Source organism: Desmodus rotundus, chromosome X (genome assembly GCF_022682495.2).
Source record: "Desmodus rotundus isolate HL8 chromosome X, HLdesRot8A.1, whole genome shotgun sequence".
In the NCBI taxonomy this organism is placed as follows: domain Eukaryota; kingdom Metazoa; phylum Chordata; class Mammalia; order Chiroptera; family Phyllostomidae; genus Desmodus; species Desmodus rotundus.
This window is the reverse complement of record NC_071400.1, coordinates 93,897,797-93,924,763: the sequence shown is the minus strand read 5'-3', so window position 1 is coordinate 93,924,763 and position 26,967 is coordinate 93,897,797. Positions and strand designations below refer to the sequence as shown.

Below are 26,967 nucleotides of genomic sequence, written 5' to 3'. Positions count from 1 at the left end.
AAAGGTAATTGGATGGTGCAATGAAATTGTTGCACGTAACCGCCAAGACAAAGGAAAAGGAAGGGTGATGACTTCAATCAATTACCCTAACACGTGGACAAAACCAAGGGGGAGGGTGGAGGCAGGGGAGGGAAGTGGGTTTGGCTGGGGTGGGGTGGAAGGGTGGGAAGAAAATGCAGACAACTATAATTGAACAATAATAAAAGATAAATAAATTACCCTAAGGGCTAGAGCCGTGAGGTTTGTGGATTTATCGAAGCCCCAAGTGCCTCCCTGAAGCAGCCCAAGAACCTTGGCCCCAAGTAGCTCCCCCTGAAGCTGCCTTTGCCATTTACCCGTTTATCAGCAGGAAGGGACGTCTAGCTCTTAGGGAATATGGAGGAGTCACCCTGGGCTCCAGAAGTGATGGTACAGACCCACCCTTCATACCTTGTCCTTTCTGCTAGCATTTATTTCCCAGGGTTCCCTCACTCTGACCCATAGCCTCCCTGACCTTGCCTGTGTGAAGCTCATTCAAGAAACTCAGTACCTTCTGACATCAGCTCTCTTTCTCTGTTGTCTGCTGGCCGCGCCTCGGTGTCGAGCAGGGATCCTGATGTGGGAAGTGTTCAGCCTGGGGAAGCAGCCTTACGACTTATACGACAACTCCCAGGTGGTTGTGAAGGTCTCCCAGGGCCACAGGCTCTACCGGCCCAAACTGGCATCCGACACCGTCTACCAGATCATGTACAGCTGCTGGCACGAGGCAAGTGCGCCACCAGGGGAGCTGGGTGCTGTGTCACAATTAGGCAGAGCCTTGCTGGGTGCTGTGTCACAATTAGGCAGAGCCCTGCTACAAATCAGGTGTGAATGGCCCTGGGCCTCTGCCTTCAAGTGTTTGTAATTGAAAACAAGCAACGCAGGTGCCGACAATTTAACAAACAACTTATGTCCTGCACTGTTCTACAAACTTCATAAATATTAGCTTATTTATGCATCAGGAAACACACTATGAGGTAGGTGCTAGTACCATGGCTGAAACTACCAGAAGAGGAAACAGACTCAGAGAGGTTACGCAGCTTGACCAACGTCACACAGCTATTAAGAGGCTGGCTGGCTACTCTTGGCAGTTCCTGCTCTTAACTACGCGATGGGGTCTCTCCTCGAGTAGACAAGGTCTAACAAAGAACTTACAACACGTGTAGAGAACACATAATGGACACAATTCCATTCTCTCTTCCCGTGCTTCCCAAATACTGAATAAAAACACTCCCTGCAACTGAGGAATAAGAGTATCTTTGGGGGTGCCCATGGAACTGAAATTGCAAGAAATTGATTTGCCTTCACAGAACTCAGTCTTTACACACATACACACGCACAGTGGGACTGCAACACCAAGCAGTTTATAGTTACATATTATACATGTACAATATAAATGTGGACAAGTACAGGACTCATGGCTGCTGTCATCTGTCAGACGGGGAAGAGGACCAAACAAGCGGTTGTGAGTCGAAGCCAGACCTCCTTGGCCTTCCCCACTCTAGCTGCAGGAGCTAGGGCTGCACCATCACATGGAGGGGGTCCCTGAACGGGCAGGAACCGCCTCCTCCCAAGTGTGTGAATTGTGGCCGAATCCGTTGAGAGGGCTTTGCAGAAACAATCCCCAGCTGAAGGTTCTGCATAGAGTGAGCATTTGGCACATTTGAGGTTCCCCTCTGTTCTACATTTTCTTTTGCAACTTTTGGAAAAACATTCACAATTTTCATTAGATTCCAATTTATCTCCCCCATACTTATTTTGCACAAAAATAAGCATGTATGTATATGTGTATTTTTGTTTGCCTTTCTTCCGGACCAAAAATGAACCATACACATTTCTCTCCCCACATGGTACCTTTCTAGCACTGTGCCTATTTTCCCACAATGTCACCACACAGGCCATTGTCAAGCTTCTGAACTTATGCCCATCTGATGCATGAGAAATGGCATGTAGTGCAGCCTTCGCATGTCCATCTGTCATTAAGAATGAGCTGTATTTTTAAGGACATCTGTGTATCTTTCTGAGAATTACGTGTCTTGTCTTTTCTCTTTTTTTTCTATCAGGTTATTGTTTCTCCCATGTCAATTTTAAAAATCCATTCAGGAAGTGATTGTATTTAGTTTGTATTTTGACTTGGGAAATTTAACGTCTTTTTTTTCATTGTTTTTATTGTTGTTCAGGTACAGTTGTCCCCATTTTCACCCCACCACACCCCCTGCTCCACCCACCCCCAGCTCCCACCCTCAAACCTACCCCCTTTGGCTTTGTCCATGTGTCCGTTATACATGTTCCTTGATGGCCCTTCCCCTATTACCCCCCCTTACCTCCTCCCCCTCCCCTCTGATTACTGTCAGTTTGTTCTTTATTTCAATGTCTCTGGTTATGTTATTGGTTTGTCCTATTCAAGAACAAGGAATGTTTTTCTATGTGTTCAAGTCTAAGCGTATATTTTTCGGCAGTGTTTTCAAATTTTCCTTATTTGGGTGTTGCATTTGTGTCAGTATTTTATTTCGGTGTTATTGCTACTGTAAATGGGGATTTCTCTTTGATTATATCTTCTCATTGGTTATTATATATGTATGATTGTACATATATACTACATATATATCGTACCTATATATTGATTTTCTATGTTAATTTTATATACCGCTGTCCTGGTGAATATTGATTCTCTTGGTTTCTCCAGGTATACAAGCATATCTTATGCAAACAAAGATAACTTTACTTTTTCCTTTCAATTTTTAGGGCTGTAATTGTTTTTTTCTGTAGTAAAAATGTCTACAGTGTTTCCACATTTTAAAAGTTACTAGCTTTAGGACTCAGGTATAAATATTTCTATATTTGATTTTTAATCACAACCTTCATAAACTAAACCAATGGATTTTTTTTCTCTTTTATTTAGCTTCCTGAAAAGCGTCCCACATTTCAGCAACTCCTATCTTCCATTGAACCACTTCGGGAAAAAGATAAGCCTTGAAGAAACTAGATCTCATGGGAATGAATATAAATATTAGCCAACATCTTCATTCTTCTTAAGGAAAGTAGCAGGGCACAGACAACGTAATTTAGCTACTTCTTAATGATATTCTATGTGCCGGTTGTTTTATAATCTAGAAATGAAGAAGGTAGGAAACAAAAGATATCCTTGAAATTGAGGTCAAATTAGTAATTTTGTGTATGCTGCTCCTAATATTATACTTGCAAGCCTATAGCAGAAGCACATTCTCTGATTGCAGTAGAGCGGAGGCATGTACCGTGTGTAAAGTTTGAGCAGAACTGAAAAGTTATTTGTTGGGTATTTGTTCTTTTCTTTATATTGTCACTCTCACAATACTAATTAAATATGCAATTAATAAGTACGGAAATGTGCACATTTGCCTTCATGTTTCCATGTCGTCAATCTTTCGCATACTTGAGAATCCATGGAGAGTTTATTAAAACACAGATTCCTGGGAAGTATCCCAGAGAGCCTGGTAGGGCAGGTCTGAGCGAAGCCTTTAACAAGCGCCCAGAGGTTACTCATTGTGCGTGCGGTGGGCGTCGTTAGGTGCTCCTAACTGAGTCCCACTGACACAATTCTCATCTGACCTCCAGCGTAGAACGACTCTTTCTGTCACCATGCGCATAAATAGAAAATTAAAGGTGAATAATATTATTCCATAATATATTAACTGTGTTTCACATAGAGCAAGTTTTAAAAGATGCTAGGGTATGACTTGGTGCCTTTTTCCTTCCCATGAACCGTTATCAATCTCGACTCAGGTGTAACGCTGATCTTATATCTAGAATCGATTCGATTGTTGCTTTCTATTCCTTTGAAACCCTTGAATTTGGGGCTCTGAGGCTCCTGGCCAGTTTGATAACTGAAGTTTCTATTTCAGTCTCCTATCCTGACAGAGAGGCACACAAATATGCACTTAGTTTCTCATGGCTATTACTATAACATGTTTCCGCTTTAAAACTCCTCCTGGGAATGTCCTTCTTCATTTTCATCTCATCTGGAATCTTTTTTAATTTATTTTTTAAAATTTTTTATTGTTGTTCTATTACTTTTGTCCCAGTTTTCCCCCTTTGCCCTCCTCCACCCATCTCCCCACCACCGTCTCGCTCCCACAGTCCATCCATGTCTGTGGGTCACTCATACATGTTCTCTGTCTAGTCCCTTCCCCTCCTTTCCACCATCATCCCCACCCCACCCCTCTGGCCGCTGTGGGTCATTTCCACCTTTCCACGCCTCTGGTTCTATTTTGCTCATTAGTTTATTTTTGGAGTCTTTCATTGCCATTTCCATAATGCCAAGAAGGGAAGAGAGAGGTTATGTGGAGGACACTATTACAATGAAAAGACACCCCAATTAGGCCCTGCTACTACGTTCCAGCTTTAAGTTAACAATCTCCCGTACGAGACATTCATACCCTTTCTCATCCCATTCACCCCCTCACTCCCCGCAGCCGTTTTGAATGATCCCTCTTATTTGTTTCTTAACACTGAAATAATAATTTCAATTTCAACACAATTGACTTATGATCATAGTCTTCTATTTTTTACAGAGGTACACAAATCTCAATTTATATTGAAATGAAATTTTAAAAATAACCACTAGGGTATTTATACATTCAGCCAGCATCTATTTAGCATGTACCGTGTGCCAGCTGCTTTCCCACCTGGGCAGAAAAAAGGAAGGAGTAACACAGCTCTTCCTTCTCAGTGAGTCGCCGCCAGCTCTCCGATCCTGTCTACCAGGGACTGCAGCACAGCCCGTGACCCCCAAGAGAATATTTCCCATGCCCAGACTATGTCTTCCCCCCCCCTCCAGTGAAGTTTGCTTTCCTTTCTTCTTATTCTTTTTATGTATTTTTCTAAAAATAATCATACTTATAATTAAAGTAATACATGCTTGTTGCAAAAATTCAAACAATACAGAGTTGTCTACTATGAAAAGAAGGCAAAACCTGGCTCAGACGCCTGGCTCGAAAACTCAAGTCAAGCAAGGTTTTAATGTACTAGCCGAGGTTTATCAGAAAATGAGTCCAGTGATGTGAGGGGTAGCCAGATAAAGGGACGATATGCATACTATTTAAAACGTGCATAATATTTTTAATGCTGTTCAACTGTGTTTAGAGGTGACACCTGGCATTTATTGTTGTTTTAAACCAGGGGACTGCTTACACTTCTTGGAAGTGAAGAAAAAGTTCACCCTCCCCGAACTTGGCTGACTGAGACACCATCACCATTATCTCTATACAATTTATTAAGAACAAAGGTATCTAACGTGATGTTGGTCACCGCATAGAGGGGGTTGATGGGGACAGTTTGGATATTTTCATCTATTTAATGTACTTTAAATCAGTCATCAGGTGTGTAGTGGGTGCTGTGCTCAGAGCTGGCCCGGAGGCTGCGATATATATAAAAGCAGCATCAGGATTGGTTCCTAACCTGAGCGCATACAGTATCTTTAACACAACTCTTTTTAGGCTGAATTTACAATCGCTTCATACAATGAAGAAATGTAAGAAATGCAGACACATTCCCAAACACTTGAGAGGTCAAGGGTCCCAGGCATTCAAACAGCAACCTAGTCATCCCTACAAGTGAAAAGAGGACAGAATCCACAGAAGCCCCGGTACAAAAGTACCCATGAGACCACAGGAGTGTGTAAATATAGTATTTATTGAGTGTCTGCTTTGTGCTCAGCACTACGCAGACATTGTGGGTAAATACAAAAGATTTAAGAGATTGTGCGCCCACTTCAGAGGGTGACATGCAATTGGGATTTCCATTCACTCCACAGTCAGAGAGCAACAGACGTCACTTTCTACCGGGTGTGCCGTGTGCGAGGCTTCACGGAGGCCTCAGGAGCTAAATAGCTTGGAAGTAAGAAGGCTACATCTTCTGACACTCTCTGGATTCTTGTCTTTTCTTTAAAATTGTCAACCCGAGGAAGTCATGCTCTTGTCCAATCATCACTGAGCAAATCGCTATGGTAGTTAGATTAAGTTACTGTGAAGACAGCGTGTCATCCTGTACACTTGAATTAGAACGAAGTGAACAATGTGCTCCAGCAGTTCACGTGCACCTTTCCCAACAGCTACCCATCCAGATTCCATGTGAGGCTCCCACCCTGAATCCCGCCCAATGTGTGTTTTTTCCCCACTCCAGGAACACAACGGACATTTGCATTTCCATCATCCATGAACACACTTTCTCTATTATGCTCAAAGATAAACATTTCTTTTAGGGTACAGGGCAAGTCAAATACTGAGACAGAAATAAGTAGTAAAAGCAATGCAAGTGAAGAGGCCCTCTCCTCGGCTTGTCTTCTTTGGACAAATTTCCCGAACAGAGCCATGGTGTTGATGTTTAATGACATCTTAATCTCATATTTTTGTACTGTGAAATTAACATGTATGTATGATAAAATCACCTCAAGGGAAAATATAAATGATGTTTCTAAAAGGAAGTTTGAACGTCATCACCATTTTGGAACCCTGGATTACTTTCACCTTTACTCAAATTCATGGAAGAATAAGGATTTTCTTCACTGGTCTCCTGACTTTTCCTGTTAAATAAAATGAAGTCACCTTAATATACAGACGTTAGAATGGCCCCGCCTCCCTTGGACTCCACTGGGCCCGGGCAACTTCACACGTCAGCATCCAATCACTGGCGCATTGCTTTGTGTATGTGTCCTATTGATGGACTACAAACACCTGCAGTGCGTTAGCTTCACGTCCTTGGCTTTGGGTGTCACCATGGCTGAGAGTCACGTTAGGATATGAGCTCTGGAGTCAGAGACACGGGATCTCCGTGCCGCAATTTGCCTATTCAGAAAATTGTAGCCATTATGTGGAGCCGATGAAATAGTGCTGGCAGAGCTCTGACGGTACCTGGCATGTGATCCTCGGTAAATATTAACCACTATTATTTGTAGGAACTCAGTGGTCATTTAGCCAATTGCCTCATATTAAAGAACTCCCTACTATATTAGCAGCTTTCAAAGTGTAAAAATCAGGGTAGGGCAGCTTTGCAGTACAACGACCAGCTTTGAAAACTGGCTGTACATGCCAGTCTGTTACTCATTAGCTGTGTAAACTTGAGAAAGTTACCTGGCCTCTCCAAATCTCAGTTTTACATATACATGAAGGTAAGTACACACTCCCATCACAGGTTTGCTGAAAACATTAACGTATGAAAGTACTGAGCGGGGTAGCCAGTCTTATTTTTCTGTGTACCTTCCATGAACATGGTGTGTAGCATGAAGGAGATGTCCCCAAATAATGTATTTAATGAGTTAACTTTGGGATAGTGTCTCATGGGCAAATGTTTAGTATGTAGAAGAGTGCTTCTGAAGCTGTAACGTGCTTGCAAATCACCTGAGGGGCGTTTAACAAAATGAAGATTTGACTCAACAGGTCTACAAGAAATTGATAACTTTGGTTGGCTGTATGAAGGGAACTTGGAGGCAAAGAGTGACAGAGAAACTCTATATATCCTTTGGTGTTTTTAAATTTTTAACCATATGGATGCATTCTATTCAATACCTAATTTTTAAAATGAAGCTACTTTGGGGGAACTAAAAAACTAGAGATTTTTAGTACCTGTAAAAATTCCATAAAGAACATATGTAAACAACCCAAGTGTGCATCGAGTTCTTTAGCGGCTATAACATACTGTTATATAAGCCCAGTGGAAGTAAATGATTTGTCAAGACCAGGTGAAACAAATCTAGTGACCGAACAAGATTATGAACTAGGTCTCTAGTGATTAGAATCCTCAATGTACTTGGATCTTCAACTCAAGAACAAATTAGAGGGTACCTGACCCAGGAACTAGGGGGCTGATAGCAAGTCTGCACTACCCAAGAAGAATGAAGGTGATTAAAGAGTAGCCGTTTGAAGCAAATGTCAGAGCTCATTCTTAAATGTATCGCACTCCAAACACATGACCCATGCAGTGTCCAGGGCCATGCCTAGACCCAGGAGAACTCATCAGTAATGACAACTCCCTGAGCCAGCCCACTGCGCAGTTTATAGCGCCTGCTGGCAGGAGGGAAATGATGCTGTGGCCAGGATGGAGTTTAACCAGGGCGTGGTGGTAAACCCCAGGCTGGGCCTCTACTGTGTGGCAGGGCTTGCCAGGAAGGCAAAGCACTGATGAAATGTGCTAATTGTCTTGTACAACCTACCACTTACTGCAAAATTTCCAGTTGCTTTTTCCTAAACCTTTGTTTTAGGATAGGTGAGTCTAGGAAAGGTCACTTACCTCTTTCGCTCTCTGATCCCGGTGAAGATGAGCACGCCAATACCAACCACTACCAGTCCCATCACAACCCCAAAAGCAATCAGCCATATGGTGACAGCTGGCTGGTAAGGGGGTTCCAGTGTAGGCTGAATACCCAGAAACTCCAGGCTGTTGTCATCCAGGCGAAAAGCATCATTGATACGGCTCCGGGACTTCCTATTCCCAAAAGCAAAACACTTAGGCAAAAGGAACACTTGGGGAAAATAAAACGGGGTGTATTTATTTACTCCTTATATCACTGCTTCTGAAAGAATTTGATAAGGCTTATCCTAAGAACGTACACCTTAAATAGCAATGAAATTGAAGTAGATCACCAGCCCTGGCTGGTATGAGTCAGTAGACTGAGTGCTGGCCTGCGAACCGAACGGTTGCCAGTTCGATTCCCAGTCAGGACACATGCCTGGGTTGCAGGCCCAGTCCCCAGTACGGGGCGCACAAGAGGCAACCACACATTGATGTTTCTCTCTCTTTTTCTCTCCCTTCCCCTCTCTCTAAAAGTAAATAAATAAATAATCAAAGTAGATCACCAGGTTCCAGGAAAGATACGCTTTAATAGTGATGCACCTTTAATATCTTGCAACCTGGATTAGGTTTGGAGACAGTTTCATTGGATAACTGGTTGCAAGTGTGGAAACATGCAAATGGATAGCATTTGTTCATTTGTGATGATGTGTTGCAATGGCAAAGTTACCATATTTGGCAAGAACTTCCCTTCTGTCAGAGCATGTCTATAATGACTTTATCTCATATCATGGAAAAGAACAATGGAGTGCACCTCTTCCACAAACGAAGTGGGTCCTGGACCCAGTTGTATTTTCCAAATAAAAGGTGTTGACATTTGGAAGCAGCACTGGGGAGAAACACAGGAAAAGGGGCTTTGCCAATTTCTCCAGCGCTGGGATGAGGCATGGTCGAATTTTATGGGTAAAAATGGATGAAGATTATTTTAAAAACAAAACAAAAAAAATAGTGAAATGGAGAATATTCCAGATCAAAAACCAAAGTGTCTGGTATCCCATCCTCCTACCCTTGAGTACAGTGCAGGTCAGGAGGTCAGAGCCCACCCGGGGAGGGAAAGAGGCAAAGCAGAATTAGTCACGTAACCCTTAGCAACCTTAGGCTGAAAGTGTTTCAAGTCATTCTGGAAACAGGATGTTTGAGGTCCCCTGCAGCTTTCAGGAGGGCTGTGCTTTTTCAGGATGATCTCAGCTGGCAGTTTTCCCCAAAAGGGAGACAAATAATTTGGAAGTAGTAGTGAGTCTCTGGGTGTGGGTAGGTTGTACACCCACCCAAGCCAGATTTTCCAGGTACACACAGTGCCCAGCAGGTCTTAGTTTGCAGCTCAAGAGGGCCACCTACTGAGCTTCCTCTCATCAGGGCATCCTAAGCTTTTGCATACAAGGGGACCATTGTCTCATCTACCCATGCTTCACTTTTGCTCTTTTGGAAAACAGCTGAGGCAAATTGGGCGAGCTGTTTCTTCTAAATGCACCCTGCCCGCAGCAAGTCCCTCTCCTTGTGTAGAGGCTAAGCAGAGGCTAAGGAAACCTATGCTTGCCTGCTCTGTTTCAGACTTTGGTTAATTAAATGAATCCTACATCCAAGGCCCCATAGCAAGTGATGGTAATACCTGCCCATGCCCCGTCTGCACTTAAACCATTTTCCATGAGTGCTGGCCAGACTTTCTTCAGCCAGTACCTGCTGCCTTTGCCTGAGAGCATGCTCAGGCCACAAGATTCTGCCCTGCTTGCAGGCCAGGCGTGCTGGGGAATCCATGTCACCTGTAAGTGGTTCTCAACCAATGACTGCTGCAAGATGGCAAATAAATACCTCAGCTCTACTGGGATAATCTAGGTGCATATTCTACACATGTCTTCTAGAGTTCCCCAGCAAAATACCACTCTAGTCGCCCACAGCGACAATAGCGTGTAATGTATTATCTTCCTTCCATTCTCTGTCTCCTGTCCACATTTCTCTGCCAGTGCTTCTTGAGATCACCTCCTAAATAAACTACTTACACTGAAATCCTTGTCTAAGAGCCTGAATCTTGAGGAATCCATATCAAAACAATTCCCTTGCTATGAGATCCCTTTAGAATGAAAACCCAAGTTTTTAAGATAAAGTAAAGCATATAAATGACTCAGACTGGTGCCTGGCACACAGTAAGAGACACTCAGTATTACATTTGTTAAGCCCCTCGACCGTACAGTTTGAAAGTAAAATATCACCTGATGGCCTCTTCCACTTCACTTCTAGGAATGATGTCCGACACACTATTAGGTGAAGTGACAAAGAAGTTGAAGGACACTCTTGGTTTCAAATCACTCACCCACACGTCCTCCGCCCTGTGGGGAAGCAAAAGAAACATCTTCCTTTGAAGCACAGAGGACACAATGAAGAGAATGGACACTTCCACTGGTAGAAAGGAGACTGGCGGAGGGCCACGGGGTTAAGTAGAGAAAGAAGGGGCAGGGCAAACAATGGAAGCTGTGATTGTCCATAAAAGCTTAACACTGCCCAAAGCAAATGAACTCGGCTACGTAAGTTGTGATAGCATGTCTGGGCACTATTTGTGCTGCCACTACATAAAAACCACATTTTTTTCAATGATAGAAAAATTTCAAACTGAGAGCAACAGAAGAGTCAGCGAGGAGTCACTGGTGAGTCAGGCCTGTGATAAACAACGTGGTGGGCGGCACCGGCTCAGTCACAGGGACACAGGTGTGTTTACGCCTACTGCTCAGGACTGTGACGTTACACCCACCGCGGTGGGTAAGGGGTGGGGTTTACGGTACCAAGTGATGAGACTGTGCTCTCACAGCTGCCAGAGTGAGTCCAATAAAATCTAAGGCAAATCACGTAGGTCTTAGCCCTTCTCACTCAGAATAAAAGCCCAAGTCCTTAGAATGGCTTGTGAGGCCCATATGAACTTCCTTCTCCCCTTCCAACCCCCAGGTCCCAGTACCGCCCTAACCAGAGTACCTCTTTCTTGTCTTCTATTAGCTCACTCTGTTCCAGCCACGCTGGCTTCCTTGCTGACCCTTCAACAGGTGAAGGATATTCATCCCTCAGGATCTTTCCACCTGCTAGTTTGCCGGACTGAAACATTTTCCCCCAATGTCTGCATTACAGGCTTTCTCTCCTGCTTCATGTATTTTGCTCAAATATTAATGAGATCTTTTCTGACCATTGTAGTTACAATTGTACTCATATACTCACGCGCGCACACACACGCACAGACTCCAGCACTCCTTTCCTGCTATATTTTTCTCCCCAGCACTTATCACCATCTAATTCTATTATATTTCACTTACATATTTTGTTGATTGTCTATAACACACACACACCCCATATCCATTAGAATACCAATACAAGCTCCACGAAGGGAGGTTTCTGCCTTTTTCTTTCAGCGTTAGGGGTGGATGAGAGCACTTAGGGGAGGGTAGGAAACAGGAAAAAAGAAAAGAGGAGGGAAGGGGAGGGGATGGGGAGCAGAGGAGAGGGCATTTAATCAGAACAATGCTCTTGCAATCTGCAAGTCAAATAAGTCACAATCATCCCTAAATAGAGCGGCGCACACTTCAGGATATCAAAGAAGGTTAAAAATTATTCGGAAGGTTTTCTTAATTTCCCTTGAATAAAACATGAAGCAGAATATCTTCTCGGATCCAAGAATAAGGGTAGTACTGGTTGGAGTAACCTGAAAACACAGCAAATCGACTCACCTAAAAGGAATCGTCTGGTTTTTGAAATTTGAAAAATACTCCCGCATGGCATATGCAATAGATGACCGGAAGAAGTACATTTCATTGTCGTTCCACTCATACTGCAAATTCAACAGGAAAACACTGCTCAGTGGGGATCACAGCATACAGGCAAGGCTTGAGAGCCCACAGTCATTATTTTTAAATTTTCTAATATTTCAAAGATTCTTGTTATTCATTAAGTCAGTGACCTCCAACTTGAGTGTCCGGCAGCATCACCCAGAGGCCTTATTAAACCACCACATACTGGACCCCACCCTCAAAGTTTCTAATTCAGAAAGTGACGGGACCCAAGAATTCCTATGTCCAACAAGTTCCCAGGTAGTACCGATGGTGCTGGTCAGGCAACCACACTTTAAGAGGCACTGGGTTCACTGACTCTTTTACTTTAGTTTAGTGTAACAGGAAATAAACACTCTGAAGACAGGTCTATAGACGGGAGCCACACAAGTCGTGGGTTTTGGTTCACATGCCCATATATTGCAGACAAATATGCCGAGTTTGTACTATTTTTATAGTAAGTTCTCAAATCTGTGTAAGTGTAAAAAAGAAACTTGAGTTTCAAAAGAAAAAAACTCTTTGTAAACCAGGTAATTTATTTGTTCTTGGTTTTCAGTGCTAAGCAAATGGTTTGTGTATTGGCGTAGTCTACGAAAAACTTGTTAAAACAGAAGGGGGAGAAAGCATTCACTCTTTCTTCCAGTAGGTGGCAGTAGAGATTCATGAATGGCACAAATCTTGCCTCCCTCCTTTCTCTTTAAGAAAAACAATTAGAGAAGATTTCAGAAAAGAATTGCTTCATCATTAGTTTCAGCTTGATATCACTCAGGTTCTGGGAAAAGTTGCTTTAATAGTAATAATATTATTAATATTTGCTACCAATAATATTCTGATCTTTCTTTTTCTTTCTTGACAGAGCAATCAATGTTCTCTTGTCAAGGCCTTTCCCTTACATTTATCCAAAACAGGTGTCAGAGAGAAAAGTAAAATAGAAACAAACAACAAAACGAAGTGAAGAAATCCCAACAACCACCAGGGGAAATCAAAGACTTAACAGCTGTGGACACAGGCCTGGGCAATATCCGATGTTTTCTTGATGACACTGGCCTGGTCTGGTTATTATTTCTATATCTTAAAAAAAATAACGGTTGAGTTCTCAAAAGACACAATTGGACTTTTCCATGAAATAGCCTGAGCTGAGAAGACCTAACCCTGGGGTGTAGTAGATGTGCTAGAAGTATGGTTCTGGTCTCAGCAGAGGAAACTTTTGCTCAGTGAATCAGCCTCAGAATGTTCAAACGCTCTGAAGACTGTTTACCAATCCCTCGCTGCATGGAAAGAGCACATGGGAGAAACGTCAAGCAAAAAAGAAGATAATTGAAAAGGAACCTGATCTGCTGGATACCTTAAAGTAATTAAAATGTATGAGATCAAGGGAGAGCAAATAATGACGGAAAGAGAAATAATCCCACAGACACTCAATGATTGTTAAGAAAATAGGAAGTTGAACTTTTAGGGTTTGGGAAGTGCTGCGGCTCTATTTTTATTATTTCTTTCTTCAATGTTCATTTTTACTTCTGTGTTATTTATATTCAGATATCTTACTTATTTATGAAAATTACACTACAACTACTGTGGAGTCTTGGATAATATTTAACCTCCCAAGAAAAGTAAGGGGATGGAAATGTAACCTTTGGATTCATCCAGTGCAAATAACAATTTACTATAGTACTTTGGATTGTTTTATCCAATAGTCCCCGATTGTCCTCGAATCCTGCAGAGCCTGCAGGGTGCTGTGCCCCCACCTAGGCCTTCGATCCCCATGTGCCTGACACAGCACTCCTCCTTCCCCACCAAAGCCACTACTTCTTCAGACTGAATGACGTGAAACAGGTGTTGAGAAGAAAGCACTAGCTGGTTAAAGTAATTCACAAGAAGGTGTACATAATATTGTCTATAAACCATTTCGTTATTCCAAAATGCACATGGAAAACTTTGAAACTCTTGATGGCACCCCCAGAGCAACGAAATCAGAATGTCTGGGAGTGGGACTCAAGCGTTATATTTTTAAACTGTCCTATATGACTCCACTGTGCAGCCAGATTTAAGAAACTGTTCTAAATCAGTACTTATCGTGCATACAAATGACCTGGGGGGTTTGTTCAAAGGCAGGTTGTGATTAGGCAGGTCCTGGGCTGGGGTCTAAGATTCTGCATTTTAACCAGCTTCCAGGATATAGATGACTGACTAAAACAAAACAAAGCAAAGCTCCCTACATTACCTCTAAAAACAAACCATCTACCCAAATGTAACCATGGTCTCCTCCCACACCAGTAATGGTGTTTAGAGTGAATTATAAGGGTGGGGATTGGGTATTTAAATGTGGATGTTTTCTCATTGGTTTTCAAAATACCTTCAAGGTAGCAAGGAAAAAGCAGACACAGCCAATCCATTCGGGAATGTGTTACTGAAAATGAACAAACAGAAGGCAAAGGCCAGAACCTGGCACTTGCAGTCCCCAGGAGAACCCTGGGGGCTCTCCTCTTTCAGGCCTCCCTGTCGTGGGGATGGGCTCGCTGCGTCCTCATTAAGGGAGGGCCCTGAAAAGTCATGGGAATACTCACCGCTTTGTCTCCAAGAGCTGATTTCAGGCTTATCCTCACTTTGATGCTTTCTGCAGCATCTGATTAAAGACAAATCACAGACTGTTGTTACAAATGACAGATTGACCGTGTGTGTTTATTTCCCTGCCCGTCCCAAGACCCCAGTAAAGGATAGTAAAGGAGTTTTTTTAAATGTATAAATACACTTTTTGGAAAATGAGAAGTAATAGACGAGTGGTAACTGCTTTCTCAATGGCCAGGACGCCGTGGCCTAATGTATATACACAAAGACTGCGGACTTCACAAGTCCCAGAAAGTCCTGGAGTGGACTTTTCGGGCACAGCTGGAGGTGGGTAGAAGATACCAACTATTCCAATGTATCTATTCTTTTCCATCTCATCCTTTTGCTGCTTTTCTGCATTGGATCCACTGCTTCCCGGGTTGTATGTCTTCTTTCTTGAATTAACTTTTTTCTGGCAGTTACTTTCGTATTTTTAAACAATTTGTTTATATTGTTATTTCTTTTTTGGTTAGTTTTACACATGTACTTCTGCCTACCCTTCCACCTCTCTTTGTCACAAAAAGCCACAAAATAAAGGATATAAAATACTATATTTCTTGGCTTTGCAGACATAATGACATAAATATTGATAACTTCTTCACTAAAAATCAGTATTCGGCTTTACCATCTTTTCTGAGTAGGATTTGAGTCTAATGGGTTGGGAACTGTTAGAACCTTATTTTAAGTATCAGTCTAACAAATCAGGAGAGGGTGGTTTCCCCCGCACATAGTAGGTATTCAGACAACATTGTTTCATCCCCAATAAAATGACGGTCGCCGTCATAGCGGTCAGAAGCAGGGTCTCCTCAGGGTACAGACATACTCCGCTATGTCTCAGCCCCATGAGACTGGGGCCGGACAGGACTGGGGGAAGACACGAGAGACACAGACACCTTTCTCTGGGCTGTGGGAAGCACTCGGTGAACTTACATGGACTCCAGTCTGTGAGCCACCCCACAAAAGAATTCCTGTTCTGCTCTTTCAGCCAGGTGAACAAGGGCTCGAAGTAGTTGAGCAGTGGTCTAACATCCATTTGCTTTTTTCCTACAATGTTTTCCAATGCACGGGTCCAGGGTTCCGATTTTCCAAGTTTCAGCATTTGGCTACGTGAAAAAAAGAGGGGTAGGTGCAGGGCCTTTCGAGGGATTTCAGATGTACATACTATTTACATGTATGATCTATGGTTTCTCCTCTTTGGCTTTGGTAAGTTTGCCCCGGCCCATAAGAAACTAATGCATGTGAGTGGATGTATTCATACTTTGATCTCCTCTCCCTTCCAGGTACTACAAAGAAAACTCTGTAGTGATGACATGGAAAAAGGAGGTGGCCCGTCCAGCCACCACGTGGTCTAGGTTCCTGTGTGACCACGAAATAAAAATTTAATTAGTGGACTAGGACATTTTGAGGCCCCAATTTTTCTTTTTAGAAAAAGAAATCTCCTGGCTGGTATAGCTCAGTGGATTGAGCGCAGGCCTGCGAACCAAACTTGTGCCTGTTTGATTCCCAGTCAGGGCACATGCCTGGGATGCGGGCCAGGTCCCCAGTTGGGGGCGCATGACGGGCAACCAGACATTGATGTTTCACTCCCCTTCTTTCTCCCTCCCTTCCCCTCTCTCTAAAACTAAATAAATAAAATCTTCAAAAAAAGAAATCAAATTTAAAGCTGGGCATGGAAATGAATGATTTTGGATAGTAGTGGAGGAGCAACATTTTGAAGCATTTCTTACAGCAGCTTCTCCCCAGCCGCAGTGGAATTTGAAATGTCACATTTATGCAGGGGACCTTCATGTTGAGCTGTTTGACAAAGGGCCTCTTGAAACTGGAACTGAAAAATGGTCCTTGTGTAATAACTGTAAAAGAGACAAAGAAACAAAAGCAGCGGGCCCGTGTTTAGTTACTGCGGTAGAGGCATAGAGTGGGGCATATATTTCAATTCTGAGACCCCAGTAATCGAACACATACTCATGAAACCTCTTTCTCCAGAAAGACCCAAACAGGAATCCCTACAGACTCAACATGACCTACTTGCATTTCTGTATCAGCTGACAAAAATGCAGTATTATTTTGTTAAATGCTAGCTCACATTTGTATGTGTTTCCCAGATTGATAGCCCTTTCATATAAATGACACCAATCAATCCCTACAGCAGGTGAATAATATTATATCCTCTGTACAAATAAAACACGGAGGCTCAGCAAATTCAAGATCTGGGGCTAATAGGTGAAGAGCATAGGTGTTTGCACTTCACGTTCAAAGTGCTCTTTCTGTTGCAGTCACTCCGTACTCTACCAGTAAGAAGGAGGCAAACAAAAACACTTGCTTGTTTTCTCCCAAGGATGCTATAAATTCCTTGATGGTTGAGAAAAGGTCCCACACAGTTTTGTTTAACACAATAAATTCTGTTGAGTTAAATTCACCAGAAATTGATCATCTATTTTGAGATTTTAGGGGGAAGGTGGGTAGAGATAGAAGGAGAAATTACAGCCATCGCTTCATAGACCCCTATTTCTCTACCATCAGCCCAGCTATCCACAAACCCTACAAGTTACGCAGTGAGAAGAAACCGTAATTTACCGGATGAAGGAGTAATCATTAGCAACGTGGAAGAGAGTCGCAGGGTCACAGTATGTTTCATCGTGGGGCACAGGCTCCACCACCCCGACTATTTCTCGCCTTTGGGGAGAAAAGAAGATATGTTAGCTCTGGGTCACTCACCATAAGAAGGGAGAGTTGGGTGCAGTTAGCGCTGTTCCATCGGCCAATGGTACTAGAATTGGTTGTCAGGTAAAATACAAACAGTGCCGAAAATTACAGACTACGGCTCATTGTGTCATTAACTCTTCCCTTTGTAATTCAGCCAGAGTGTACCATTGGAAAATAACTGTGTCTTCAAAGCAAGGATTCAATAAAGTGCATTGCACAGCCAAAAACACACAGTGAAAGGCCTAATAATTCCTCTCTGGCACCAAAGTATATGTGCTCCTGGCAGACAGAATTCTGTAAAATTGAAATCTTACTTTTTCTTCAAGGCTAGCTCAAATGTATCCTTCTATGCGGCCTGCCCCTGTTCCCACCCACCTGCCAGCACAGTGAACCTCTCCAGCCCCCTTAGCCTTCTCTAGCTGCACACTCTTTGTCATTTCTCTCTCCATTTTATAATTATTCATGTACAGGTCCTTCTTCCCTTGGAGACGAGCTCCTGGAGGGCAGGGCTGTGTCTTGGTCATCTCTACAGTTCCAGTGTCAAACATGGTGTCTAATGCTAAGGACAAACGTCATGTGTATTTGTTGAATGAACAGAGTAATTAATGTATTAATGAACCATCTTAAGGTCTGATTCCATGTACCTTTAGAAATAAACTAAAAGGGATCAAAAATTGATTCATTTAGAAAAAAAGGTAGGGCAATTATGCATTTGGCATTGTTTAAACTGAATACATTTGTCCTATCTGATTGTGGGATCATTATAGACACAATGTTAGTAATACTCAGACACTAGAAATCCCAAGCAGTATTTATGTTAACAAATACAACACTGGCAAAAAAAAAAAAGTGGCACTGACTTAAACTTATGGATATGGGGCGGAATGTTACATAGGTAGGTCTTCACTACAAGGAAAGAAAAAAAAAAAACAAAATAATTGACAGGCATCTAATAGATGGTGAGGAAAAGATTTCCCTTCTTTCCTCCCTTCCTTCCTTATTCCCTCCCTCCTTCCTGCTATCCTGTATTCTTTTGTAATCTTTCATCTAAAACCCATGTATTTCATATCCACATGTGTCAGGTACTGTGCAAGGCACTTAGCGAACAGTGACGAATGATATTGCTGAAACCACTGAAAGGGATCATTATCTGTTGCCCACATGTGCCAGGCTCTCTCTAGCTTGAAATTCTCTCCGTTCCCCTCTACATACACCTGGTTAACTGCCACACCTTTCTCGGAGCTCAACTTGGATGCCTTTCCTCATCTGACCCATCAGATTTGGCCTTGGATCGCCCCTTGACTGTCCGCGGATCCCCATTCCCTCCCATATCACAATACGATATGTTGCAGTGGTTTTATTTTGCACATCCCTCCATAGCCTAAAGTTCTTTGAAGTAAAGGACAACATTGGAAATGATAAGCATTGGATCCCCAGGGCTTTGCCTAAAATGTGGAATCAATATATTTTTGTTTAAAAGAATAAATAGAATGAATTCATTGATCGCCTCCTAAATAATATCCCATTTTAATGGGGGACGGAACACTCAAGAAGATGGAGTTAGATAAGTTGTGTCACCTGACCATGCTTGGATGGGGGCAGAAGCAAAAATATGTTATCTGAGGAGAGGACACCCAAATAAAGACTTACAAAAATGGAAGCACATAATGCCTCGGGGTGCTGGTGGTGTGTGCTGTGTCTGGTGACGCTTCTCTCTCGTTTTCACATACTTAGCCCCACCTCAGCAGATTTCAAGACAACTGTTGAAATCCAAGTTATTCTTACTATAACAATTTCCTGAGCACCCCAATCCTAGTTGTTTTAGACTGGATTATCACAGATGCAGACTCTGAGACAAGGTCCTGAGAAATGACCCCAGGAAACATTGGCAAAGGAGGGAGGAAGGGAGACAGGGAGAGAAAAGCAGCTCTTAAAAGACGTGTTATCGAGCAAGTTACCAGTCAGTCCCTTTTAAATAAACAGCAAGCTCATGAGGAAATGTTTTACCCATCGCACATTCATTGACTTACTTCATCTCCCACCACTTTTTCATCCACTGCTCTTTGGGAATTTCACCCTTAAAGACCATCCACCTCCACTTTTCTAACATGTAGGTGAACGGGAGGGTTCCAACAATATTAAGTGCTTGTTTGAGTAGGAAGTTTATATCTGTTTCTGAAAGTAAAAGGGAAAAGGATAAATATTAAGATGAGGATGACAGATGTTCTGTGCTGGATAATTTCCCAACCCCAAAATATTCCTCAAGATATACTTACTATAAGGATGGTTATGTGAGAAATACTGACAGTCGACATGATAATATGTATATATTCATTTTCTCAGCTAAGGGACTTGAAGTAAAGTGAAGTCTTGGATAGAACAGACAAAATAAGTCCACAAGTAACCCCCAATCCTCATTTTTAAAATTAGTCTCAATGGTCTTTGTTGAATACCTCTTGTCAGAACTTATTAAAACTATTTGATCAACTTTCATAGTCATACTGGTCATTTTCGTTAAGTTCCATGAAGGCAGTGACTGGTAATGTTCCATTCAAGACTGTACCTTGCCCGGTGTCTACCACATGACACCCTCTGTGTCTTTGTTAAATAAACAAATAATAAACAGGTGTGCCCCCAAACCCGCAAACCACACAGTAAAACAAGCATACAAACAAACAATCAAAAAGAACCTCCCTAGAAGAAGAAACCATTTACTGGATAGTTGGAAGTACAATGTACTTTAAATGTACTGACATCTTCCTTGCCTGAATTTAAATTGCTTTAAGAAATTATGGTATTTCGTGTATCCTTTATTGGTGATGCAAAAAGACAATAGAACTCACTCCGATGTGCACATGAAGCTCACTGAACTGTCAGCAGGGGGATATTCTCTACTTGGCATACCACTCTATCTCTAGTGTCAAGAAACATGCCTTGCACATAGTATGTGCTTAATAAATATTTATGGAAGAAGAAAGGGAGAGGAAGAGGGAGGGAGGGAGAGAAAGAACAAAGGAATTTATTTAACATCATGTACTGATCAGGGACAAAGCCAAGAAAAGGAGTTTTTCAAACCAGTGGTTTCACCAACCATGTTTAGTACGGTCTTTGTGATACAACCATCTTTTCCTGCTGTCAAGGAATATTTTTTTAAATGATAAAACAAATAATTGTCTATTAATTGACTTGTGAATGACATTTTAAAATTAATAAACAGGTATAGTTATTACGAGGTCCCTTCTCTTTGTTCCGCCCTTCATGGGAGGATGCGGCTGCTTAACTGTTACCCACTGGGTCTGCTCACAGTAACTTTTTCAGACATGATGACAGCTTCACACTGACGTACTCCCAGGCTCTCATGAGATCAGTAAGGTCTGGAGTCAGAAATCAAGGCAGACTGAATTGCCCACACAAGAACTGAGCTCATGACCCTCACCTCATTGACCAAAACTGCCAGCCAGCGGAGCTGATGTTTATGTCCCACATAACTAAAACGGGGGGACAGAACTACTCAAACGAAAAGAACATATTTAGCTCCTAGTGTCTTTTTACGAGGAAGAATCACAAGCACGGTATCCTCATTGAAGAATCTAGATCTTGTGAACATTTGTCGTGTTCTATCAAGCCTAAGCCATCCAAAGAGACACAGGCTACCTCAGGCACAGATGTTGAAAACTAGCACAGATCTAAGGGGATGTTACGAGGGCAAATCCATGCTTCTGCTGGATGAACAAAATGTTTCGGTCCCTTCCAACCTTGATATTTTACCACCAGTTCTTTTAGAATTCCTGAATTTCAAGTTACCCTTTATTTTGCATAATGTTATGGGAAAAGCTTTAGATTAAGGCCCTCATTCTGGTTTGGCCACATTGCTATTTGACCTTGGGCTGCTTGGTTTCCCTCTCTTGTCTCCACTTTGCTTCCTCTGCAAAATGTGTTTTAGAATCTGTTCTCTCTAATATTTTGGGTAGTTTTAACCTAGAATCAGAGGGATCTAGTTAGAATTCTGACACTAGCTAGGTGACCTTGGACAAGCCATTTCACTTCTGTGGGCCTGTTTACGCATCATTTTAAAAATCGACCATTAGATGTTTCTCAGAGTGCGGACGTCATTCATTCAGTTACCGCTCTTATGTCCTTTACAAAGATGCAAAACTACAAATTGGCAGGCCATGGTAATTACTTAATTTTTTAACTAGTAGCAATTCCCTGTTACCCATAAATACCTCGATGTGGCAAAAATCAAATATATCCTATGCATGATAATAAATACCTTTGCCCACATCAGACTAAAGAATCTCCAAAACAAGCCATGGAAAAAAAAAATGTCTGTACCATTGTCTTCATGAAAATCAGGTGGCAGAAGACCCAGAACTTTCAAATGCTTAGGCGTAGCTACAGAAAGTGACATGATTTCCCCAACAGCTTCATGGAACCCTTCATTTGCTCCATTTCTTAGTAGGAAGGATTGGTTGGCATATGCCATGTCATACTGGATGTGTCCCATCTCATGATGAGCTGTCAGGAAGTCATCCATGGTCACCTTTGTGCACATCTTGATCCTACACATAAATGGACGAGATTAAAATGAATTCCAATGAATTTCATTTGATAATTACAGTAGAGTTGTATGGGATTTTGGTAGCATGAATCATCTTTCCAAGATTCACTCACCAATGGATCATGAGGACCTACCTTTTAGGTCTTAGAAACTATACTAGGTGCTCAATATAACGTGATGGGCATAGTTGAATCCTTTTCTCCTCACAGACTAACAGAAAGAAACATAAACAGAGTCCTCTACTGCAAAAACTCTGAGACAAGTACTCTGTAAATGATTAGTAAGCATGGCTTTGGGTATAACGATGAGCTAATGCAGGCACGATCTCCCAGAAGCGCCGAGAATGGCATAACTGAGGATGCAATGAGCAATCTGGACCTTGATCAGCATGCAGAAATTTGTGAGGTAGAGGGCAGGGAAGGGCAAGAGGTTTACATTCCTGGAGGTGCTCAGTGAGAAAGACATAAGAAAGGAATGTTCTGTTCAGGACACTGAGCAGTTTGGTATAGCCAGAACAGAGAAGTAGTAGGAGAAGGGGCTGGAAAGTGACAGTTGGTAATCATTAGCCTGTAAGTCAGGCGGTAGATGTGCTGGCCCAGGAAGCAGGCATAGGTAGAATGGCAAGAAAAGAGGGCCAAAGACAAAGCTCTGGGAGGTCCCAGTATGTACAGAGTGGGAGACAAAGTTGGTTCAGAGGAGATGGAGAGAGAAGTCAGACAGGTCCAGAAGAGGATGACAACGCAGAGGCCAGTGAAAAATAGCATGTCAAAGACAACTTGTAAATGTTATCTAATGCTGCTGTGGCCCAATGGAATAAGGACTGCCTTTCGCAGTCAGGTAGTGGTCCTTCTCAACTTGGCAAGCACGATTTCATTTGGGTGAATGGAAGGGGTCATATCTCAGTAGGTTCCCAAATTCATTTTCCTACCACTCTGACCATGTCATCTCCCTGATAAATTCCGTTTGGACTCCCCACTGCTTAAGAATAAACTCAATCACCTTCATATACCCCAACATGACCTGCTTTTCCAACTTGGTTTTTCTCCTTTCTTTTGAAATCAGTTATAAGAATAGCTACTATATGTGTAATGTCTACTGTATGTAAGATCCTGTGCTAGGAAACTTACACATACTTATATGTGAGCCTCACTCAATTCCAGAGTGAGTGAACTATGGCCTGCGGCCGACCACCTGTTTTGATAAATAAGGCTTTATTAGCGCACAGCCACATCCGTCTGTTTATGTGTTTTCTAGGGCTATTTTCATGCCACGACAGTAGAGCTAAGTAGTTGCAACAGAAACGTGCAAAGCCCAAACTATTGGGTTGGCCAAAAACCCCATTACATTTTTTCCATAAAATAAAATGTACATTTTTCATTTTCACCAATAACTTTATTGACTTGGATATTTTGAGTATGTCGGCTATCTCCCGCCATGGGCTTCTACTGGGTAGAGGCCAGGGGTGCTGCTAAACATCTTCCAATGCATAAGACAGCCCCACAGCAAAGAATTGTTTGGCCTAAATGTCAATAGTACCAAGAAACTTCGCAAACCACTTCGACACGTTTGATCAGTCACAGCACCTTCTCCATACACTGCACACATCTCTGTTTTGCATTTCTATTGAATTTTTGCCTTTCTTGAATTAATAAAGCATAATATGCCCAAAATGTTGCATATCTTCTTCCATCTTAAATATTAAAATGGCTGCCCCAAAATTCACCAATTTTGATAAGTTTTTTAAAAATGCACACTGATAGCACAGCTGTCACAATATAATCTGACAAAATTGTTTCAAATGAAGTTAAAGACAACTAAGCGCTACTAGAGCCATAGTATGGAAAAAATGTAACGGACTTTTTGGCCAACCCAATGTTTATTATCTGACCATTTACAGAAAAGGATTGCCAACTGCTACTCTAGTGGATGGAGCTGGAGTCCCGCCCAGATCTACTTTATCAGGCAGATTCACCCATCTCCCAGTTGCCTGAGGCATAGCCCTTAAAGGCCAATAGCTGCTTCCTTCTGCACTGTCTTTGGCTAAGTGTGAGGTACCTTAACGAGGAGGCCATGTTCTCCCCCACTGGGGCAGTCCACAGTCAATGATTGAATAATGGGGGGTATACATTAGTCAGTTTCATACACCTTGTCTCAAGGTACGACCAACTCTGGTACAAATCTTGCCCCAGAGAGCCCTGTGGGGTGAAGCTGAGGCAAGTGTCCAGCTCAGACCACATCCTTACTTCAGTTTTTCACCTGCCCCGTCCTGCTTCCCTCACTCCCCTTTGCTTGAGAGCTGTCCCTCAATGCAGCACTTGTAGAGTCTTCGTCTCAAGCTCAGGAACCCAACCTAAGAAGCTCACAAACCTGCAAACTGGGAATTGCTATTCCACTTTATAATAAGGAAACTGAAACCCAAGAAGGTTGAATACCTTGCCCAAGGTTGTCTAATCATTAAGTGGCACCTGGGATTTGAAAGCCTGTGCCCACTATGCCCCATCACACAGACCCTTCTTCACAGCCCTATTTTCTAGCCTAATCTGCTGACTCTGAGACACAATGCCAGGTCCTGCCTCTCTGCATTTAATCCTGCTATTCTCCCAGCCCAGAGTACTCCTCCCAGCTCTGTCTGCATGAACCCTTCTTGTCTTTCAAGCCCAATTCAAATGCCACCTGAAAAGCCCTGTCTGAGCCTACCCGCTATTCCAGGTGTGGTCAGTTCTCTTCCAATACCCCCACTGAGTATTCTCTATTTCTCTTATGACACCACCACTTCCTTTCATCCCAGATTATTTATCCACCTGTCCTGTCTCACTCACGTGGAGGGGAAGATCAATGCCTGATTCACACATCCATCTCACATAAATCTTAGCACCAAAACTTTCCTAATGGGGGCACCACCATACCCATGACCATGCAACTCTAAAGCGTGCATATGAGGCAAATTGTCCAAAGGGTCAAGTTAGGGCCTGCTGACAATCCCACTTTTTCTGAGAAAGCCCAGATGTGCTCTCCTGGACTCTCAACTTTCGTTAAAGGCAAGTTCATTCATCTCTTCTGTGCTCAGAGAAGCAGAGAAGGAATTCAAATTCATCCTCTTCCCTTCCTCCATTGACTCCCATTTTAGTATCAGCTGTGTATCAGCCTCGTTACCTGAAGTCTTTATTCCCCAGGTCCCAAGCTGTGGGGTGGCAGACCACTTCCCGGCCGTCGTCTGGCTTAGTTAGCATGGAGTTATCCCAGAATCCTTGAGTCATACTAAAAAGGCCCACAGACTTAAAGAACTTCTCAGCCTCCTTGAATATCCTCTGTGCATCCCAGGACTGGAAAAAAAAAAGAACAGCATTTAATTCTAGCACTAAAATAACATCATTCTTTCTGTTGGATGCGTACATAGGCATAACCTTTCTGGATGGCTATTGGACAACGTGTATGGGAAGTTTTCATAGTATTTATATTCTTTGTCTCAGTAGTCCTGTCTCTAGAAAACTAACCTAGAAACTTCTCAGAAATTAGGTAAAAGAATTAAATTTAAAATGATGTTTGTTTATTATAGTTTTTAATTAAAACATATTTGACATAACATTGTGTAAATTTAAGGTATAAAGCATGCAAAATGATTTTAATAAGAGAAGTAGAAACAGCCACTAGAATGGTTAAATACAAAATGATGACTGTGCAATGGAAAATATAACAAATGAGCAAGTGAAAAGTAGAATATGTAAACCACTTATATAGTATATAATCTTAATGAGGAAATGCATGAAAATATTCACAGACTGGGTAACATCATATGTGATGGTTTTTTGTCTTTATTTTTTATATTCCAAGTATAAACATAAACAACAATGACCTCTTTGCTAAAAGCTGTTTCATGCAAGCCAGCAGTTATTGATTGGGCTCCTTCAAGGAGTAAGGCCCTGATATTAGGCTCAGTGGTTGGAAGATGCAAACATTAACGTGAACATGAACTCATGGGCTTTGGAACCAAAAAGGCCTACAGGTGACCCAGTAGCCAATGTGTAGTTGGGCCTTGACTTCATAGTCTCTATGGGAATCTAAACTGCAGAATATTCTGGAAGCAGAGAGGGGCAGCAGTAGATGTTTCCCATCCAGGAAACTCTTCTGGGAGCCTGTGTCCCTGGCGCTGACATTTCTTTGGATATAAGGCCTACGTCAGGCAAACTAAGTTTGTGTAACTGGCAGATACTTCATGAATCAGTTCTAGTAACACAGAAAACTTCCTCTGATCTTGAAGACCAGTCGAGTCTGGTTTTTCTCCGATGTCAGCCCTGGGGATGTGAAACAGGATATGACACTAGGACTTTTTTAAATTATTGACCTATAAAGGCTTGATGTCAGGCAATATTGGTATTAATGAGTATGCCTTTCTTGAGCAGAATGAATGTATACCAAAACAGTATAGACTACCAAGAACAGTTAACACCTGTTAAATAAAGAATGAATGAATAGAAAGCTACACTGGAAATATTAGGAGTTGTCAGTTCAAACCTTTGTGGCCACTGACTGTCTTTGTGACTCAGGCGAGCTGTTTACCTGAGCCTCGGTTTTCTCACCTACAACGTGAACTATCACAATACCTGCCCTGATAGTCTCCTTGGTTACTATAGAGATAACATTAGGAGATACGGTGGGTATAAAAATGCTGTAGATAGGCTAAGGGGAGATACAAAGATGGGCGTCTGCCGCTGCTCAATGACAAAATGGGGTTACAACAGCTGCAGGAGTCTGGACGCCCTTACAGCTCCATGTTTTTATTCAGCTGTGGACTTTTCCAGGAGTATGTTATGTATGTGAAGATGTTCATTGCATTGCTGCTTACAGATTTAAACTCTTAACAAGCAAAACAGCCCAGCAATGCCTACAATGTAAAGTAAACTATGATGCAACTGTCCGAAGAAATTGTATACAGCCAATAAAGGTATGACTGTGAAT

At 42.3% G+C, this 26,967-nt stretch overlaps 2 protein-coding genes across 5 annotated transcripts in view; one reads left to right on the top strand and one right to left on the bottom strand.

Annotated features, from left to right (window-relative positions):
• The window catches only part of BMX (BMX non-receptor tyrosine kinase), a 47,873-nt gene extending 44,496 nt beyond the window's left edge, over window positions 1-3,377 (top strand). For all 4 annotated transcript variants that reach the window (XM_045203234.2, XM_045203235.2, XM_045203233.3 and 1 more), the window contains 2 exons: window positions 588-745; window positions 2,921-3,377. In XM_045203234.2, coding sequence (XP_045059169.2) covers window positions 588-745; window positions 2,921-2,995 — 233 coding nt within the window. In that variant the 3' untranslated portion in view covers window positions 2,996-3,377. The remainder of the gene's footprint in view (window positions 1-587; window positions 746-2,920) is intronic.
• A 2,290-nt stretch (window positions 3,378-5,667) lies between these two features.
• The window catches only part of ACE2 (angiotensin converting enzyme 2), a 42,574-nt gene continuing 21,274 nt past the window's right edge, over window positions 5,668-26,967 (bottom strand). Inside the window, exons 9-19 of the mRNA XM_024569930.4 lie at window positions 25,165-25,334; window positions 21,786-22,012; window positions 19,481-19,625; window positions 17,322-17,420; window positions 16,475-16,597; window positions 15,678-15,850; window positions 14,708-14,766; window positions 12,045-12,145; window positions 10,548-10,664; window positions 8,281-8,475; window positions 5,668-6,577 (exon numbers count right to left, since the gene is read on the bottom strand). Of these exons, the coding sequence (XP_024425698.2) occupies window positions 6,469-6,577; window positions 8,281-8,475; window positions 10,548-10,664; window positions 12,045-12,145; window positions 14,708-14,766; window positions 15,678-15,850; window positions 16,475-16,597; window positions 17,322-17,420; window positions 19,481-19,625; window positions 21,786-22,012; window positions 25,165-25,334 (1,518 nt within the window). The 3' untranslated portion in view covers window positions 5,668-6,468. The remainder of the gene's footprint in view (window positions 6,578-8,280; window positions 8,476-10,547; window positions 10,665-12,044; window positions 12,146-14,707; window positions 14,767-15,677; window positions 15,851-16,474; window positions 16,598-17,321; window positions 17,421-19,480; window positions 19,626-21,785; window positions 22,013-25,164; window positions 25,335-26,967) is intronic.